The 19,177-nt window shown below is 44.1% G+C and overlaps 3 protein-coding genes and 1 long non-coding RNA gene across 5 annotated transcripts; 3 read left to right on the top strand and 1 right to left on the bottom strand.

The window, feature by feature from the left end:
- Positions 1-237: 237 nt before the first annotated feature.
- Positions 238-916, top strand: LOC138199781 (uncharacterized). Its single transcript, XR_011178370.1, has 3 exons — positions 238-376; positions 468-512; positions 907-916. It is a non-coding gene; the product is annotated as an uncharacterized lncRNA (long non-coding RNA).
- Positions 917-1,004: 88 nt separating this feature from the next.
- LOC138199780 (uncharacterized) lies at positions 1,005-1,591 on the top strand. The gene is made up of 3 exons (XM_069151983.1): positions 1,005-1,044; positions 1,142-1,162; positions 1,256-1,591. Exons 1-3 carry the CDS (start codon positions 1,040-1,042, stop codon positions 1,512-1,514), a joined length of 285 nt encoding a protein of 94 aa, XP_069008084.1. The 5' UTR covers positions 1,005-1,039; the 3' UTR covers positions 1,515-1,591.
- Positions 1,592-2,764: 1,173 nt separating this feature from the next.
- Positions 2,765-12,804, bottom strand: LOC138199776 (C-1-tetrahydrofolate synthase, cytoplasmic-like). Its single transcript, XM_069151979.1, has 28 exons — positions 12,552-12,804; positions 10,693-10,777; positions 10,481-10,540; positions 10,296-10,349; positions 10,029-10,165; positions 9,739-9,839; positions 9,514-9,650; positions 8,947-9,058; positions 8,696-8,823; positions 8,427-8,524; positions 8,033-8,206; positions 7,809-7,945; positions 7,659-7,705; positions 7,426-7,533; positions 7,255-7,329; positions 7,073-7,175; positions 6,906-6,982; positions 6,570-6,710; positions 6,418-6,486; positions 6,068-6,179; positions 5,499-5,638; positions 5,137-5,178; positions 4,839-4,939; positions 4,498-4,675; positions 4,288-4,395; positions 4,049-4,201; positions 3,491-3,583; positions 2,765-3,369 (listed from the first exon to the last, which is right to left on the bottom strand). The coding sequence occupies exons 1-27, from the start codon at positions 12,590-12,592 to the stop codon at positions 3,494-3,496; spliced, it is 2,808 nt and encodes a 935-aa protein (XP_069008080.1). The 5' UTR covers positions 12,593-12,804; the 3' UTR covers positions 2,765-3,369; positions 3,491-3,493.
- Positions 12,805-13,195: 391 nt separating this feature from the next.
- cunh14orf28 (chromosome unknown C14orf28 homolog) lies at positions 13,196-15,839 on the top strand. Of its 2 annotated transcripts, none has more exons than XM_069151980.1 (5): positions 13,196-13,587; positions 13,693-14,313; positions 14,648-14,737; positions 14,814-14,948; positions 15,447-15,839. In XM_069151980.1, exons 1-5 carry the CDS (start codon positions 13,508-13,510, stop codon positions 15,628-15,630), a joined length of 1,110 nt encoding a protein of 369 aa, XP_069008081.1. In that variant the 5' UTR covers positions 13,196-13,507; the 3' UTR covers positions 15,631-15,839. The 2 variants fall into 2 exon arrangements, with proteins under 2 accessions (XP_069008081.1, XP_069008082.1); XM_069151981.1 differs by having other exon boundaries at positions 13,197-13,587; positions 13,789-14,313.
- Positions 15,840-19,177: the final 3,338 nt, after the last annotated feature.

Below are 19,177 nucleotides of genomic sequence, written 5' to 3'. Positions count from 1 at the left end.
CAAATATTATCAATATTTTGCAAATAAAAATCACATGATGAGCTTAAAAAAAAAAAAAAAAGGGTGCACATTGTTATGTTCAGACTAGCCAGCAGTGTTTAAAATGGGCTTCACCTCAACCAGCTATGTGCTTCAGAGTTAAGTCACATTCTTAAGTTTGGGCCAGTTGCACCCCAGATGCCTCCGGAGTTACGCCCCTGCACAGGTCCACACCCAAATCTTAGCAGTCCTTCAAAGTCAAACTGTCACATTTCACAACACAAAGCTTTTGTGCAGCACTTAAATAAAACCACATTCTTCATCTCAACACGCCACTTTATAAATACACATCGAACACAACACATTACACACAAATCGTTTTGGACTTCTGCAGCAGGTTCGTACCGAGTACTGCTGCTAAATTGTGCTGATTACCAGGAGTGTGATGTTCACATTTATAAGATTGTTTCATTGTTGTTTTTTCTCAGGAAATACTTTGTGCTGCACTTGTTAAAAAGAAAAGATGTCCAACAGTAAGTGTCTTTCATCAGGATGTTGTTCAGTAATGCTCTTCTGGTTTTCTGTGGAGAATACTGAGCTTCAGTTTTCACTTGACTTCAGTCTATTCACATGCACACGTTTCTCTGTTTACCTTCAGTGTATGATTTAATTTTTCATGTTATTTTATTTTAAAAGATTTGCAACTGTTTGTAGCATTCTGGTTTCCAATAAATGAAACACTTCACTAAACAACTGTTTATTCAGATCATTTAAATATTTTGACATTAACATTGCTTTTCATGTGTTGATGACAAATGCTTTAATTTTAGGTGTAGTTTTATTTCTGAAAGGCAGAACTTGTCACATGTAGTGTTATGTGTAATTTCCCCTAATTAATAACTTTCTCTTTTGTTTTCCCAATTATAGCAAACCCGGTGAGTCATTTTGTTTTCTTGCTGTTCTTTACACCGGTGACTAACGACATGAAAACATGTAACTGAAGCCGTTTCCCTCTTTTAGGATAATGTCGATATGTCAGAGGAGGAGTCAGCATCCTCTGATGAAGTAAGACATCTTTCATCCTCCTAATACGTGCTTTATGCACACAAGTATGTTTTACTTCACTTTGTGGCGCATTTTTAATTGATATTATCTTCCACAGGAGGGAGGACAAGGTGGAGAGGTAGAACTTCACAATCTTTTGAAGCCATACGGCCATTTATCTGTCTGTGTTTTAAATAGACGTTGTCAAATATTATCTTAATGTTGTTTACAGGGCAAAAAGGAAAAAGGACGTGGAGGTGGAGGAGGAGGAGGAGGAGGACGTGGAGGAGGACGTGGAGGTGGAAGAGGAGATAGAGGTGGAGATAAAGGTGGAGATAAAGGTGGAGATAAAGGTGGAGAAGGACGCGGAGGTGGACGAGGAGGTAGACGAGGAGATAGAGGTGGAGATAAAGGTGGAGAAGGACGCGGAGGTGGACAAGGAGGTAAAGGTGGACGTGAATAAAAAAACAATGACGGTCCCAAATAAATGATGAATAAACCACTGAATCAACATTCGGTGACTATGATTGTCCAGAATCAAATACATCTCAAATAAACTAATCCAGAAAACGAGAACTTGTTTGCACCTTATTCACATCGAAATAAAGCGAGCACACATTTATCAGGACCAGATGGGATCTTTTGAGTGAATGTTTTAGTTTAACAAGTTTAAAAGTTGAATTTCAGCGGGCTCAGACATGTTGTGTTGGCGTGTGAATGTGATGTTGCAAACACTCCTCGCCTTTATTTGGCTGAACTAGAGTGGCGTGATAACGATGCAAAGCCATCGGCTCCTCTCTAATACAATACTCAAAATATGAGGTTCAATAGAGTAAACTCGCTGTCAAAATATTTGACAATATAAGAAGAAAGAAAGAAGTTCAATAAAAACCAAACAGCATGATCTAATTTACATATTAAATAGATAATGTAATTGAAATATAAAAGAAACGGCTGTATGAAGACTACGCATGATAAATCAATGTTATCAATCAAAACACGCAGGTGAGGTTATAAACCATGAACAAGCAACATGATGTATGTCACCGGTCGCCGGGGACGATATCGTCCCGAGGGTTGTGTCGTAAGAAAGATCACGCGTTTCATAGCGGCTCGACTAGTTAGAGCCTGAACGCACTTAAAACTCTATTATTATCTTTTTGTGTGTGCAAACATTTGAAGTTAAAGGTGGTGCAAGAGAACAGATCACAAAGCAGTTTAAGAAGCAAACGCCAATAAAGCACCGATTCAGCCGTTTGAGGGTCCGGAGGAGCTCTCCGATTTATTCTCAAAACTTGAAGCTCGTGTGAAGTTTTAAACTCAAGATAGTTCTGAAGGAAAAGTTTGATATTTGGGGAAATTGTGCTCAAGAAATATTCCAGCACATGACCTCCAGTAAAACAGTTTTGTATGTATTAACCTGAAGAGATACTGTATGTTTTCTTTATTAAGCAGAATTATTCCTGATCACTTTGATCACTGCCGACTTCTCTGCAGTGCCAAGAGAAAAATAAAATATTTCACAATAGGCAGTTATAAATTTACAACACATTTATCCTGCGACAGCCAAAAGCTGTTCTGCGTTTAATCCCACGAGGCCGTCTGCTCGAGACAATCAACAATTTTAAGCTTGAATGAAAATTGAAGTTTATGGTTTTAATTTGGGCTGCTGTCAAACAACTTCATTACGACACCGAGTTACATGAACTTAAACGTGCCTGACAGAAAACAGAAAAATAACTTTTGGTTAAAAAAAGATTTTATTTAATCTTCCCTGACAGATCGGCAGAAATCAGTGATTTACGTTTTGGTAGTTTTCAGCTTTACAACAATGGTAATTCCTCCAATAATGTTAGACAGTGCTGGAAATTTTCAATTAAAATACAAAACATTTGAAAGGTAATTTGAAAAAGATTACTCCAAAATTATACAAAAAAATACAGTTTGTAAGGCCACATTATTTTTATGTTAAGACTTATTTTGCATTAATGCATTTAGGCCCGGTGATGTCATTTTCTTGTTAAAGACATTGAAATGGAGAACATTGCTCTGCTTTAGTGCTCACAAAATATACAGTAGTAGTTAATACAAAGCTCAAAGAGTCGTGTGTGAGATATAACAAAAGAACTTCTCTACCACAGACCGCCACTAACGGGGAGATGAACTGTGATTAAGCTGCTTGATTTACCCGTCAGCAGCCCTCCGGCCAAATCACTCGTCTACAGACATCAGCATCCGAGTGAAAACACAACAAACAAAAGCAGCACCAGCGGTTGAACTCGAGGCGGTTCCAGTTATTACTCTGTGACTTTTCATTAAGGCTCAGTGGAGGCCGGTGGGTAACGTCTATACACCGAGAGAAGAAGAAGAAAACAGAGGGAGTATTTTAACAGCTATGGTCTGTTACGGAGAAACCTCCTGTGTGAGCCGTACACATGGACGGTGTGTCATTAACTGTCTTCTTTACCTTTTAGAAGAGCCCGTTGACCTGCTCGGTCTCAGGGTCCAGGTCAATGTCATAGAAACAGGGCCGGGTGGGCAGGCCGGGGATGGTGGGCATCTAGGATGAGCAGGTTTTAGAAGACATAAACAACATTTACAGTTGCATAATTGATCATAAAAACAATTATTCACCAACATTTTTGATAAGTCATTCATGGTTTAGGTCAATTACGCAATGTGAGGATTTGCTGCTTCATTTTCATTTCAAGATAAAAATCTTTGGGTTAAGGACAGTTGAAAAACATAAACCTGGACTTTGGAAACAGTGACGGGGATTTGCTTTTGTTTATATTTTAAATAATTTATGGATTAAAAGAAACTGGTCTTTCATTTTGGTGTGTTTTCTTTATACACTCACACCCACACCCACACCCACACCTTTGTGTGTAAATGGCCCTTCGACCTACTTTATTTTTGGGATATATTTCTACAGGAACCTGCGCAGCTGCAGAACAGCGAAGAGTCACACCCTAAGATGTAAACCTGCGGAAAGGTAAGGAACTCCTTATAAATGATAGCTTACCGTGCCAACCAGGGGGAACAGGAAGCCGGCGCCCACACTGGCTCGGATGTCTCTGATTGGCAGGACGAACCCAGCGGGAACGCCCTTCCTGTCTGCTTCGTGAGAGAGAGACAGGTGGGTCTTTGCCATGCAAATCGGAAGACTGCTGAAACCCTGAGGAGGAGAGGCAAAAATAAAGATCTTTAAAATAGCTCCGTTAAAGAATCCTCCGCCCAATTACGATGATGTCCACCGCTGACCTGTTTGGTGTAGAGCGCCACCTTGTGTTGGGCCTCGGGCAGAAGCTCAATATCGTCTGCTCCGTAGATCTTCTGAGCGATTATTCGAATCTTATCAGCGATCGGGAGCTGAAGTGGAATTACAGATATAAACACATATTTTTAGCCATCGTTGATAAGAGTGTAGGAAAAACCTGCAATGATGGACTGCAGCAATCAAAGAGTCCATGCCTCTAAATCATAGAGGAACTTGAAGTCGCTGGGGGCCTCGCAGGCCTTCTGGACAGCCCGACCCAGGGCCACGGCACCGGCTCCGCCCTCAGCCCAGTGGGTGCTGCGCACGGCGTTGAAGGCTCCGGCAGCTTTGGCCATGCTGCAGACCAAGTCCAGCTCGGCCTCAGTGTCTGTCCTGCAAAACCATTCAGCACAACAAAGGAGAGAAAAGGCTGATTAATGCAGCTTTAAGTACAATTACAAAAAAACAATTTACCTGTGTGGTTTAAGTATGTAAATTTAATGAGGGCTTTAGTTTCTTTTATTTTTTTAAATCAGCATTATTATGCTTCACCTACTTGAAAGCATTGACAGCCACCACCACCGGCACGCCAAAGTGCTTTGCGTTTTCTATCTGCTTCCTCATGTTGCTGCAGCCGTTCTTCAGCAGCTCCAGGTTCTGCATGCAGAGACACGCGTTTCTATTTAAAAAGCTTGAACGTATCACAACGTGTGATTAATCAAACGAGGAGACGTGGCTCTAGGCGCTCCAAACGCACTAATAAATATACAATGTTTTAATGATCGAACATTAATACACAGCTACTCGATGAATATAATCATTTAAAGTGAAGCACACATGCTCTTTTGCATTACCTCCTCCACATATTCCTTCGGCAGCGGCATCCCAGCAGTGACCTGAATAAATGAAATCCGTCAGTTAATCTAATACATCCAATAATTAACTCCCCAAATCGTAAATCAGCTGTGACTATACGAAGTGTTAATGCTTCATGATTATTTAGAAGCCAGTTATGAAAGAGGGTAAAACATTATTCTGTACCCAGGATAATATCTATTGTGTTTGTTTGGATGGTTAAGTTGGGAAATACAGAATGAAAAAAATGTGAAACTGGTGTGAAATCATACATAATTTTTTTTTTTTTTTTCCCCAAAATAAAGTCACTCAAGTATCTAATTTGAGGACATTGAGGGGGAAAAAACAAAGAGAAACGCACTATTGGTCCTCCTCCGTGCATCTTCAGAGCTCGGACAGTCGCCACCAACACCACCGCGTGGGGCCTCAGGCCCGAGTAACGGCACTTGATGTTGAAGAACTTCTCCATGCCGATGTCGGCACCAAAACCGGCCTCGGTCACTGTTGGACACAATCCAATAGATCACATTTATTCTATCACTTGTACAATCAATCGGAATCAGAATCAGTTTATTGGCCAGGTATGTTTTCACATACAAGGAATTTGACTCCGGTTGTAGCTTCATTCGCAGCGTGCAAAAAAACTAAAACAGACAAACATAAATAGACATAAAACATAAATAGACATATATAGGAGCATAGAAATGAATATATACATGTATACACCTAAACAATGCTGCAATTGCACCTAGTTCAAATGGTGCTGATGCGGTTGGGTGCAGTGCAAAAGGTCCAGTGATGTAGAACATGTTAAGTGTTTAGCAGAGTGACGGCCGGCGGATAAAAACTGTGATCGACACATAAGTGAGTAAAGCTTTAGTGTAAGCGCTCCATCAGGAAGGACAAAGTTCATATTTCTGACCGACTTACCTACAAAGCCTTCGCGTCCAACCAGCTTTAAAGCGATTTTATCAGCCAGAATGGAGGAGTTTCCATGAGCGATGTTGGCAAAGGGGCCAGCGTGGACAAACACCGGGTTTCCCTGTGGATTCAGATGACTCACATTATATTTACATAATGCACGGCTATCGCTCCGGCATCGAGTTGGAGTCATACAAGATTCAGAAAGAAAACTGAAAAATGGAGCCACTTGATGAACAACAACAGCAAACAGAAGCAGAATAATCTCCAGTAAAGGATTAAAGGACCAACAGGCATCTAACAGGAGCCGTCTCAGAACTTATTGATCGACCCTCGTAGGATAAACTATCGTGACCCACCTCCAAAGTCTGCATCAGGTTCGGCTTGATGGCGTCTTTCATTAGCACAGTCAGAGCACCACTCACGCCCTGCAGAGAGGGAAAAGAAAATCACATTACAGGAGCCTTGTTTCCACAACCCTTCATCATGAAGGTGACTCCGGAGCGCTGACCAGGTCCTCGGTGGTGATGGGCTCTCCGCCGCGGCTCGTGGCTACCACCATCTTGGCCAGACGCTGTCGCATGTCCTCCAGGCTGCTGGTGAGGGCGAGCACGGCCATGATTTCACTGGCCACCGTGATGTCAAACTGGGCCTGCGGGACAAATTCAGGATCAATAACTGCAGTCGCAAGACGAAGTAAAACTGAACACCTCCGTCTTTCCAACCCAAATGAGTAAACCGATTATGTGCAGAATTTCTGTAGCTTCGTTCAGCAGCTATCCACCATTTAAAAATGTAAATCTTCCCACAAAGTGACCCTTAATAAATAATATGAAAATCCTCCTACCTCTCTTGTGTAGCCCTTTTCAGTTGGTGCCTGGCCGATAGTGACCTTCCTCAGGAACCGATCGTTGGTATCCAACACTGAAGAGAAACGCAACGACGACGTGAACATTTGTACACGAGGCTGAATCCAGTAGACTCACCGGAGCACGACGGCGGAGATGTTCATACCTCTGTGCCATGTCACAGAACTCGGCTCGATGTCCAGGCGGGCGAAGCGGGTGACCTCTTCGTCGGTGAGGGCGGACGGATCCGTCTTCTCTATGCCCAGTTTCTACACGAGAAGAGACTTTCATGTTAGAAGTGGTCCTGTACTCAGTCCAAACCTACGAGTGGGTAACGTGATCATGTACTTTCAGCCGGTTGATCTGGATGGGGGAGAACTTCCTCTGTCCTCCGCTGAGTGGGACCAAGCGATTGTACAGAGCCTAAAGTGTGCATGCAGAAGGAACGATGAGTCACGATCTATTCACTGATTAACTTGCCGACAGTGAGACACCACGGGCCGAAGGGGGGAAACACACCTTGTCAGATTGTGTGAACTCGTGGAACATGCGGGCATCGATGGCAGCAGCCACCAAGTTGTTGGCAGCTGTGATGGCGTGAATGTCACCAGTTAGATGGAGGTTAAACTTAAATAAAAGAAAAAAGAAATAGAGCAAATATCATTAAATCATTCAATAAAAGCAGTGTTTTCTTGGCATTTTTTTTTTTTTATAACAACAGCATTTTTTTTTTTTAAACTTAAACTGCATACCTCTTCCATTGGAATGACTTGAGAATATCCACCTCCCGCAGCGCCACCTGTTGACAAAAGCCAAAACTACAGGTACACGTACCGGGACGGGACTACAGCCTGTTAACACGCGACACCTTCTCACCAAGTGCAGATTCTTCCAAAGCTCACCTTTGATGCCGAACGTGGGTCCCTGAGAAGGCTGGCGGACGCAGGCGAACACGTTGAGCTTCATGTGGGCTCCCAGGGCCTGGACCAGGCCGACGGTGGTGGTGCTCTTCCCCTCACCCAGAGGAGTGGGCGTAATACTGCACACAGAAAGGCTCGTCAGGGACGCGTCAATCTGGCAACTTCAAAAAACAAACAGTACAGCAGATAAGATGCCGACAACGTACCCGGTGACAACCACGTATCTGCCGTCTGGCTGAGATTGCAGGCGTTTGATGATGTTCAGCAGGACCTTGGCCTTGGTCTTGCCGTAGAGCTCCACCTCATCCGACAGCAGGCCCACCTCCCTGGCTAGATGGTCGATGGGCTTGGGCACGCAGGAGCGAGAGATCATGATATCACTGTTGGAGTTACAAAGAAAACACACACAGACAAAAAACCTTTTTTAATCAGAGCGAAGGAGGACACCACGAGGACTCGGCCATTTTTAGAAAACTTCTAACGTGAGGGAAAGAATTAAAGTGACTCCTTTTGCAAGTGGATTAATGAATTAAATGAATTCTTCAGTGACAAGTTAGTGAAGCACATGACTCAGATTAAAGGAAAGAGAGGAGGACAAACCTTGGCACGGGCTTCTGGAGGTTGAGCGAGGTGTAAGAAATGTTCCACTTCCCTGGTTGATGGCTCTCCAGGAAACGCTTTGCACTCAGCACGGTGTTCTACACACAAAGGCAACGGTTGAAACAGAGAAATACTATTTAATATAACTTAAATTACTGCAGAGAGCAGATTTAAGGTGTATTAGAAATGTGAGGACCCTCTTTCAGGGAAATTCAATGAACTTCACAGTTGATGGCTGAATGATGTTTATCTGTACAGAAGGACCTCACCGCCATCAGCATGGCCACGGTCATGGGTCCCACGCCGCCAGGCACCGGGGTGATGAAGCCCGCCTGCTCCTTGGCTGAGGCGTAGTGGACGTTGCCCACCACCCGCTTTCCGCTGGGTTTAGTCTCATCTGAAAGACACAATCTTTGTAGGTCAACACTAAACAACTACTCCTGACTTCTCCTGTACATCGCTGTGACTGTAGTAGTAGTAGTAGTAGTAGTAGTAGTAGTAGTGGTGGTAGTAGTAGTACCTGGGATGTAGTTAATGCCGCAGTCAATGACCACCGCTCCCTTCTTGATCCACTCTCCTTTCACCATCTCTGCTTTTCCGATACCGACCACCAGGATGTCTGCTCTACCCAGCTGAGCAGAAACAGAAAAAAATGCATTTCCATAAGGAGACAAAATGTGTAACACAGACACAAAGATGAACGAATAGAAAAGTGCAAATCTGGCAAGATACAGTTATTGTTTATGCCACATGATGGCAGCAGAGATCTGTAATTATGACCAATTGTTGATGGAGTCTCAAAAACGACAATTACCAAACTTCTCCTTTTAAACAAGCAGCTCGTGCTATTGTCAAAATAAGAACGTAAATACGTCTTTGGTGCATCGAAACGTTAACCGATTAGTCACATGTCTGGATTTTAAATAGTCGCCTCTGTCAGCATTATATATATATATTATATAGATTAAAAAAACCTATAGACATAAAAAATTGATGCTCCGCCTGCATGTTTGACACCTGCAACCGCTAAAGAGAATTATAGTGACGATCATCGTATCCGAGATCGTTCTCAGACGTCGAGTCGTACCTCTCCAGCAAGATCGGTGGTTTTTGAGTGACAGGTGGTGACGGTGGCGTGGTTCCACAGCAGCAGGTCGTGCATCGGTGCTCCGACAATCTTACTGCGACCGATCACTACGGCTTTCTTCCCCGCCACAGAGACGCCTGCAGAGAAACAGTCAGTTCACTCAGGCCGTATCCGTGTCTTTTCCTTGGCAACGCAGCTTTTAAGGTTATTAATGGCGGTGTTTACCCGTCTGTCTGATCAGCTCCATGCAGCCGTTCGGTGTGCAGGGGATGAAGCAGTCGCCCAGGTCCCCGCGCGACAGCTTCCCTGCATTTATGCTGGTGAGTCTGTAAACAGATCAGAACACACTGATCAACATGAGCCGAAGATCTGAAATCAATCAAACTGAAAGCACCCAGGTGACATTTCCTTTTAACTGGACTTGAAAGGAAGCAAACAAAACAAATATTTTGTGAGCAACCTTTAAAGAAAAAAACAAAACCAAGTGCTCCCTGATGTTTCCGAGTTCATCTTACCCGTCGACGTCCTTCTCTGGAGACACGGCGTTCGTGACTTTCTCCGTGTTGATCTTGTGGATGGAGTCTAAGGGCAGCTGCACAATGAGACCGTGGACGGACGAGTTCTCGTTCACCTCTGTGACGCTGTGAAGGACCTACGAGCAGACGGAGCACCTTCAAAACAAGGCCGGGCGATATGGCACAACAATAACAGCGCAATATTTCAGGGTATTTTTTATGATAACAATATTCTTGTGTGTGTACGAGGTCGCTCTAATCCTTCACCTCCTCTTCTGTAGCAGTCTTTGGAAGTCTCATATGCGTCGCATTGATTCCAATCTGCAGACAGAAAAAATAAAAAGGAGAGTTTGTCATTAAAAGTTGTCGTTAACCAAAACAATGTAGAATAGAAGTGTGGCATATATTCTCCATGTAAATCGACTGAACATTAAAAAGAAGATCTTATTTACCTCCGCTGCTGCTTTCAGCTTCATGCTGATGTACAGATTCGAATCATCGCGATCTCCAACCTACAAGGACACGAAGAGCCGATGGTAGAAAACATTCATGCACACTGTCGCCAAGAAGACAAAAAGCAACCCACATCCTCACCCGTCAATCATCTCCAAGGACGGGCCACGAGAGAATCGGCCATCCAAACCAGGTTTTACTCTCCACTTACCTGTAAAACCACGAGACCAGGTCTGAAGTCGGGATCCTGGAGTTTCATCTGCTCCACATCCCTCTTCAGACGCTGCCTCACCTGCCTGAAAAAACACAAGACAACAGCGGAGTTTTCCTCTCTGTGCAACAACAGGTGAACTCTTCATGCACTATTACAGCAGGAGTTACTAGTTTTATATTTTAACTCTATTTCTGTTTAATTTTATCTGTGCTTATGCATCTCATTTATTTTCTATATTTTTAAATGTTCCTTTATATCTGTTTTTATGTGAAACACTGCATGCGATTCTCTTGCTGTGAAGCACTTTGAGCTGCATTTCTTGGATGAAAGGTGCTGTATAAATAAAGTTTATTACTTTTATGGCACCATACGGATAAAGTCATTCTATTTCCTTGAAATAGTTTGAGATTTTGTACCCAAATAAATACCATCATGGCCATGTGGTAAAAACTGCAGATCATTTCCCAATCTTCAGCCGTCAATACAAAGCCAGGTCATCAGAATATCTCGTCAGAAAAACGGATTTATTGATCATCGTCTTTACTTTATCTTTATTTGTTTGATTGGGAAACATTCCAATACTGTGTGAAGAGCTAAAGAGCAGGTAAAGTAAGATGAACCAATCACAAGCCAGACAGAAGTGGCCCGATGTTTGCTGGACTTTAGCTTATGGCAATTAAAATCTTTTTCATAGAACCCATCATGTTTGTCTTAACAAAGCTACTGCGTTTCTTTTATATTAAATTCATCAATGATCTGATTTATTGAGTACATCATCAGGGTACTGCATGTTTCCATACTTGTCAATGTGAATTCATTTATGCACTCAAAATAGTGCGTGTTCGTACATTACAGTAAGTTTTTCAAGTGATACCTTGTGAAGTTGGTGTTTAACAGTTAATTCTAGATTCCTAATATCTTCAAGACCCCAGGGACATCATTTATTGTGGTTTTTTATGAGGACATGATGCAGCAGGTGAGAATGGCACAAACGTATTTTAAATAATATCACAATATACTACTGACACCATCTTCTGATGAATGCAGGACATTCATTCAAAACTCGGTCACTTATCCACCACAATCACTAGTGATTCAGACAGTGAATGTGAATCCCTCCCTGCTGTAGGAACAGCTGATCTGTGGATCTTTGTTGCATGAAATAATTTGACTAATGAGGACTGTGAGGGCCAGTTAACATGCTGCAGGCTGTCATGTGTCTTGTGACAGGCACATGCAGCTAAATCCAAAAAGGAAAGCTTTTGTCTCTTAGCACACAAAACTTATTGGATTTAGTCAAAAGTTTTGCAGATTATGCTTAAAAATAATAAAATAAAATCCAAATCTTGATAAGTTGATGCAGGTATTTGTTTTAGTTTTTTAACTTTGCAATTGCTGAGTGGGGTGTTTGTCAGCTTTTCCACTTGACCAAGAGGACAAAGATCACATCACACACCAGAGCTGGTTTCATAATACTGCAGGATTTAAAGTCTTTCACTTCAAAGTAGCTCGTGACCTTAAACCTTATCAGTTACCACCAAATAATAAATGTGCATTCACAATAACTCCGCCAACATCCCCTCCAGACAGACCACCTACTAGTTTATAAATTAGCATCGTGTGCACACGACTCGGACCAAGTTATGAAGTCATTAATATGCTGTCAGCGTGAGCGAGATTACTTCCATTAGATATCGACTTAAAACGTGCATAAGACTCGTATTAACTGCAGCTGTGACTGTAACTCAGCTGGTTAGCAGGTTAGTTAGCAGGTTAGTTAGCCGCAGACACGTTTCGTCGGGCTGCTCGTTATCTGCTCTCCAGAAACGTGCAGGTAAAGAAATGTTGACACTCACGCTGAAACCTCTTTCCCGCTTATTATTTGAGCATTTTCCATCTTTCCGTCCGAACAGTCTGCGTTCCCCAGCTGGTGAAGGTGTTGTCCTGCACGCGCACTGCCTCACGAGAAGAGGAGCGAGACGACCAGGTAGTTTCAGACGAAGTTTTGGTGCTAGATTGGAGCAGCTGAAGGGACGCACGCGTTAAACTCTACGATATATCGTGGTTGTACGCTGTTGTGCTGATTGGTTGTTTCGCTTGTCACTCAAGCGGTCCCTAACCAATCGTAACCCTAACTTTTGACCCACCCACATTAACAACCAATCACAGACGGGGTTATCCATCCCGCCGATCGAATCGAGCGCGAGCCGTTCAAAAAGCCTCCGTTTCCTATTACGTCACCACGCTGAAAAAACAGCGTATCACGTTTCAAGAATTCCGTCCAACGTCGTCTCGCTTTCAGGCGCGACGACACCGAAGGGCGGTGTTAGTCACGATTGGCACCTCTGACAGCCAATTACACATCTACTTTAAGACCGCGTTAGAACTCTTAACCAATGGCATTCCCCAGTCGTGTTGCGGGGGGGGGGGGGGGAATGGGGCGGGGCGAAGGGGGCGTGATTCTGTCGTGCGCTCGCGCGTCAGCAGAGGGCAGCACCGTTGTTGACGCTGTTGAGATTTACATCCTCCGAACCCGCAGCTGGGCTCACCTCGGCCCGGCCCGCTCCGCTCACCTCGGCCCGGCCCGCTCACCTCGGCCCGGCCCGCTCACCTCGGCTCGGCCCGCTCCGCTCACCTCGGCCCGCTCACCTCACCTCGGCCCGGCCCGCTCACCTCGGCCCGCTCACCTCGGCCCGGCCCGGCCCGCTCACCTCGGCCCGGCCCGGCCCGCTCCGCTCCTGACGGCTCCGCGACGCTCCTCATTCACGAGGCTCGAAGTGCGACGTTGAGACATGAAGACCCGCAGCGAGCTATGGAGGGTTTCTGTGTTCTGAACGCCGCCGCGGACCTCCGGATCCGGACGGACCCAGACAGCAGCCTCCACTTCGAGAGGTCAGTTCATGCATGGCGCTAAATGTGTTGAGCTCAGCAGGCTTTAAGGCTTTTGACAATTTCCCCGGAAGGTTAACTTGGACTTTTCTTACGTTGCTGCTGAAGTGGTTCCTTTCCAAAGGATCCGGTCCAAATCCAGCGGTGCAGCTCCCCCAGATGTCCCTCGTGTCTCCAAACCTCATGTCCATCGTGTCTCTTTAGGTCCAAGACGCTGTTTGAAGAAATCCGTGCCTCCATAAACAACAACGACAAAGAGGACCGGTCTTTCTGGAGGCCCGTGCTGCCGTGGGGGGGCGTCTTCACCATCAAGGCGGGGCGCAAGGCCATCTCATGCACCCCTCTGTACGTGAAGATCCACCTGAAAAACACCTGCACCATCGACGGCTTCCTCATGATCCTGTACGTGGTCCTGCGGGACAACCAGGGCTTCCGCCGGGAGCTGGCCGTCTTCCTGGGCAAACAGTTCGTGGAGCACTTCCTCTACCTGATGGACTCCTGCGACTACACGGCGGTGAAGATGCTGTGGATCTGGGACAGGATGTCCAAGAGGCAGTACCGCTCCGACGTCCACCGGGCGGCGCTAGAGATCGACCTGTTCGGCAACGAGCACGAGAACTTCACGGAGAACCTGGAGAACCTGATGTCCACCGAGCAGGAGAGCCTGTGCACCGACTGGAGCTGTCCGGCCCGCTTCCAGGACTTCATCAAGACCACCATCAGCATCAGGTCACACAGGGGGGGGGGGGGAGGAGGGGGGTATCCTGGAGGCTTCAAGGTGAACTTGGTGCAACTCCAATGTTTAAAAAATATATCTAATGTCCCCTCAGCAAAGCTCACCTGGACATTGTGTCAATAGGAAGTCATTTTCTTTCACTAAATATAAAAGGAGTCTTTCTCTCTACAGGCAGATTAATCCACCATTTTTTTTAGTGCAACATAAACTCATTGTTTTTACAGAGCTACCACATTATCCTGTCACAAAGTCAGTCGAATACAAATGAACGGAGCGTAACTGGATGTGATTTCTTATCATTTCCACTTGGATGTGTTTTTCCTCCAGTCCTCCTCACGAGCTGCCACACAGAGACCCAATTCAGTCGGCCGTGGACGAGTTCTTCTGCCCGAAGCTGCTTCTCTGCTCAGAGCTGGGGTGAGACGCCGTGGAAGGTCCTACGTTTGATTTATTTATTCATTTATTCGTCACGTTGAATGTTTTTCCCTGACAGGTGCGACGGCCTGCGGGAGTTCTCTCAGAGAGTTTTCTGCCACGGACCTCCGCCCTTCGTTATTCTCAACATGCAGCGGTGGAAGTCCGAGGAGCTGTCCTACGTCCCGTACCATCTGGCTCTCTGTCAGCGCAGGTACGAAGCATCCGGCGCTTCAGTGGTGCAAGCTGCAGCCATATGCAGCCACTGCTGTAGATTTGGCACAAGGCCACGTTTCCAGCAATTCAGTAGAGATATATAAAAAAAAAAAAAAATGTGTCTTAAACAATAGTAAATGGTTATTAATGAAATATTAACTCTGTTTGGAAAATAATTTTCTAAATAGCCGAGAACTTGCAAATAATGGTTTGCCGGGTTTTAATGTACATCAACGGTGTAGCAATGATCTGTTATGATGGGCACATGATTCATACTTTGACACTGAAATAATCAACATAATTAACTGGATTTGTCTCTGCAAGCTGGAAAACTTAAATTTAGAAAAATTCCTCAGTTGGAAAACACAACATTAAAAACGCTGGTGAAATTAACCTCCTCTGAAATGACCGTCTTGCTCAAGAGTCTCCAAAAAATGAAATTCAGATTTCTTTTTTTCAGTTTACATATACACCGTTTGTTTGTTTTTCTCTGCAGGTATTTATTAGAGGGCGCCACACTCTTCAACAAGGAGGACCATCACTACTCTGCAGCCTTCCAGATCGACGGCTGCTGGATGCACTACGACGGCCTGAGGAGCGATAATCTGATCCTGTTACACAAACCGCCGGAGCTCCTGCTTCTGTCCTCTCTGGTCTACATCCGCGCCTCCGACAAGTAAAACTCACCGCGTCGCCGCACGGACGAGCTGAAGTCCCACTAAGCACACGAGCGAATGCCTTCGTACTTTTATTTTATTTTCTATAATCATGCTGGCGTTACGTCAGATTGTGCTTCCTCTGTCCGCTGTAGGACTGAAAGACATTTCCTCCATGAATGCTTGCAGAAAGCCGACTGTGCAAAATGAGAATTACTTCTTTTTAAGGGGGCGGGGGAGGGGGGGGGGGCATGCATGCTTGGAATCCAAGAATATAATGGACTATAATAGTTCTGGGTTGATATGCATAAAAGATAATACCAGTGGATGATGAATAGCAGTGGTTAAAGGGATTATGCTGCAGCTGCATTTGCTGTAACGTAGTGTTGTATAAATGGCACACATCCCATTTGTAGCACAAGTATACAGTCTTCTGTATTGGTTTGTTTACATTTATGCAAATCAGCCCTTTCCTAGAATGAAACTGGTGCTTTTTTCTAATTACACTGTGGTCTGAAGAAAAGAAACAACCACAAAAAGGGTCGAGGACTTTGTCAGTATTACAGCTTGTTTGTTAGGATGTTTAAATCGGGGTTAAATACAGTTTAATACAATAAGTGACTTTTAGCTCTCAAATGTTGAGGGCAGGCCAAAATTGGGTGTCTTTGTTTTGACACTCCAAAGCTTAAATGTCGGACCTATTTGACTTCCATGGCATGAAAGCATGTCGATACGGATCATTAAAATGCATTTTTAATGCTGCAGTCGCCAACACCAATTTTATTTATGAAAAAGTTGTGACCTCAAAGAATTACTGTTATCACACAGTGCCTCCGCCAAGGAAGGTTGGAACATGTTGATGCTGTTGTGTGTTAATCTTTGACCAACATTGGTTTTTAAATGGCTGTTTTTTTCTATGCAGACACTGTCTTTAAAATGCAAATACAGATATTTTGGAATATCCCTTGTATGGACTGATTTTCTTGTACTTATAAGAAATGCAGAAGAGCACACGGCACCTTTTAAGGCAGGCATTTATTTTAAACTGGGTACAACTGCACCACACAAACGGACTAAAATGTATGTAAAATGTCTTCAATCAAACATGATAAAATGTGAAAAGCTACTGTTTTTTTTAGTTGGTTTTTTTTACACCTAATGTTATCTTGTACTTCCAGTATTAATCCACAGGATATAAAATTCAAGATCATCACCTTTACTCCAGACACACAATGGGAAATGTAAAAGAAGCAGAGTGGTCATTTTGGCTAACATTGACATCAGTTTCAAAAGGAGTTCTTCTCTCTCGGACACAAACGGAGCGGCAGCCTGTTGCCGACCAGGTGTTAAGTCATCCATCTGCTTTCTGTGTACAAGCACTTTGGTGAGAGTGGTGGCAAAACATGACATTGGTTAGGCCATAATAAAAATGCGTACAAACTCAAATTTCAACATCGCTTTCTTTTTGCAGATTTCACGTTTGCAGATTTTCATCAGCCTCTCTCCCAAAATTCATGAAAGTAGCGGTGAGCATGAGCCTCGGAAATCACAACATCGTACATAACAGTGACGCTCGATGAATCATGGCGGCAGCACACAATTACGCCTGCGTGATCTGTGCTGCGGTGGTAAAGTGACAAAAATATATTACAATAAGACAGAAAAAAACAAAAACAATTAGGTTACAGAACATAAACAAATTATAAATACAAAAATAGTCATTCATGTCATTTTAAAAATGAAATGACATATTTTACAGAAATACAAACTGGGTTTGCTTTGTGCATTACTCTTAAAATAAACCAGAAATTCAAAAGGAAAGTAATCGTCGTGGTGATACACACAATCTGCAACAAACCGAAAGTCTCACCAGTGACACCCTGACCAATATGCAAAAGGCAAGATGACATTTAAGTTCTCATCTAGCACATGAAGTTCAGAGTAGGCAAGGGCAAAGTGAAAGAGCACATCTGTGTAGCGTTCACAAGACTCGCATGTAGTGAACAACAGCTGGATTTCTCTCTTTTAAGGTGTATTTAAAATCCATCCTAAATAAAAAAAAAATAAAAAACACATTGTGCAAATGAACCAGCATGCACAACGAAAAAGACAACACGGAGATGCCCGGTAGGTTGTGGCGACGTCAATGGTACCTTTCAGAAGTTTCATTAGACGTCCACATTACCGGGCGACAGTGTGAATAGACAGACGTGCCATGTGGGGGGTTCTGTTACAGCAATATGAGATGCCTTGGCTTTTTAAAAAGAGACACACACACAAAACACATCAACATCATCATCATCATCATCATCATCATCATCATCCGCAGAGGGAACAGAAATCTTATTGCATTTTCTAAATGCCGTTAGCTTAAATCAAAACATATGTACAAATTACAATATATATCAAATAGTTTGGTAAGTGCAATGCAGAGCTTGGTTAAAGTTTCCACTTGTGTGCAAACGTCAGTGCACAAAGCAACTCCAACGTGAACAGCGACTCAACTAGACGGAGCACACCGAGGCTCGGCCCGGCTCGGCTCGGCTCGGCCCGGTCCAGCACCCCCCCCTCCCCCCTCCCACCGCCCTCCTATTGCTGTGCATTGCTTGATGTGTCGTCAGAGAGCGACACCCTCATCCAGCCTGGAGTCTCACACCACTCGTGTTTCTCTGCCAGGGCTGGTGACCGCGGCAACTGGACCCGAGCCGGCTCGCACGGCCCTCGGTGCTTCATCACCCACCTCCGTAGGACCACATGGAAGAATGTAACGCGAGCAATTAAAGGATGAGAAGGAAATCTTTCAGCTGTGGCACACCGGGGGAGTCGTTTTCTAGCGCTGGTCGTGTGAATGATTTTAAAAAGACAACATTTTTGGCACTTGACATGAAGCCGTGAACAGATTATCTCAAACCTGAGCTTGCAAGCCAGACCCGGAGCAGGTGTCAGACCTGTCAATCACAGGCAGAAAAAAATCTCGTTTAGAGCCAAGAGTGATGGTATTACTGGTATTACTGGCAACAGACGTCAACAAAAGCATGCTGGTAGCCTTCAACAGTGCTAATATGAAGGAAGGGGGAACGTTACATGAGATATATTTTAAAATAGCAGGACATAAAAATGTAATAAAACATAGTGCTAATCTTCAGGCTTTTAGGAAATATGAGGGTAGAAGTTTGCGGTTGTCCAACCACAGGCTTCCCTTTCAGTAGGATTTTTATTTTATTGCATGTTTAGGGGCCATTAGGATCTTTTGCATTTAAATGCACACCACAGCAAATAACTGACAGCTAACGCAATAATGTAGCAGAGGTCGAACAGAGGTCGACCTAACTGTGTGAGGCAACACAGACAAACAGCTGAATCCTGAATCCTAAGTATAGCACCAGTTAGTATTGTGTACAGACCAAAGGGTGAAAAGGGGGCCAAGGTCGATTTCAACTATTGTGAAGAGTAACAAGTGCATGACCTGACCTTAGAAAGATGTAATCGAAGCGAGAACATGGAGATACTTTTTTTTTTTCTTTTTGTTTTTTTTCTAAATGGCTCAGAGGATGAAGCAGAGACTAGTGGC

This window comes from Embiotoca jacksoni, unplaced genomic scaffold (genome assembly GCF_022577435.1).
Source record: "Embiotoca jacksoni isolate LCO1_2020_lvr unplaced genomic scaffold, fEmbJac1.0.p SCAF_18, whole genome shotgun sequence".
Lineage (NCBI taxonomy): Eukaryota > Metazoa > Chordata > Actinopteri > Embiotocidae > Embiotoca > Embiotoca jacksoni.
The sequence above is the reverse complement of the archived record's forward strand: the minus strand, read 5'-3'. Positions and strand labels throughout refer to the sequence as shown.

Coding starts and splice junctions, on each gene's coding strand:
- LOC138199776 (XM_069151979.1), bottom strand. CDS start 12,592: ATGGAAAATGCTCAAATAATAAGCGGGAAAGAGGTTTCAGC. Junction 10,541..10,692: donor CTGGTCTCGTGGTTTTACAG/GTAAGTGGAGAG, acceptor GTGTCCTTGTAG/GTTGGAGATCGCGATGATTC. Junction 3,584..4,048: donor TGTTCCCCCTGGTTGGCACG/GTAAGCTATCAT, acceptor TGCTCATCCTAG/ATGCCCACCATCCCCGGCCT.
- cunh14orf28 (XM_069151980.1), top strand. CDS start 13,508: ATGGAGGGTTTCTGTGTTCTGAACGCCGCCGCGGACCTCCGGATCCGG. Junction 13,588..13,692: donor AGCAGCCTCCACTTCGAGAG/GTCAGTTCATGC, acceptor TTGCTGCTGAAG/TGGTTCCTTTCCAAAGGATC. Junction 14,314..14,647: donor AAGACCACCATCAGCATCAG/GTCACACAGGGG, acceptor TTTTTCCTCCAG/TCCTCCTCACGAGCTGCCAC.
- LOC138199780 (XM_069151983.1), top strand. Junction 1,163..1,255: donor AGGGAGGACAAGGTGGAGAG/GTAGAACTTCAC, acceptor TGTTGTTTACAG/GGCAAAAAGGAAAAAGGACG.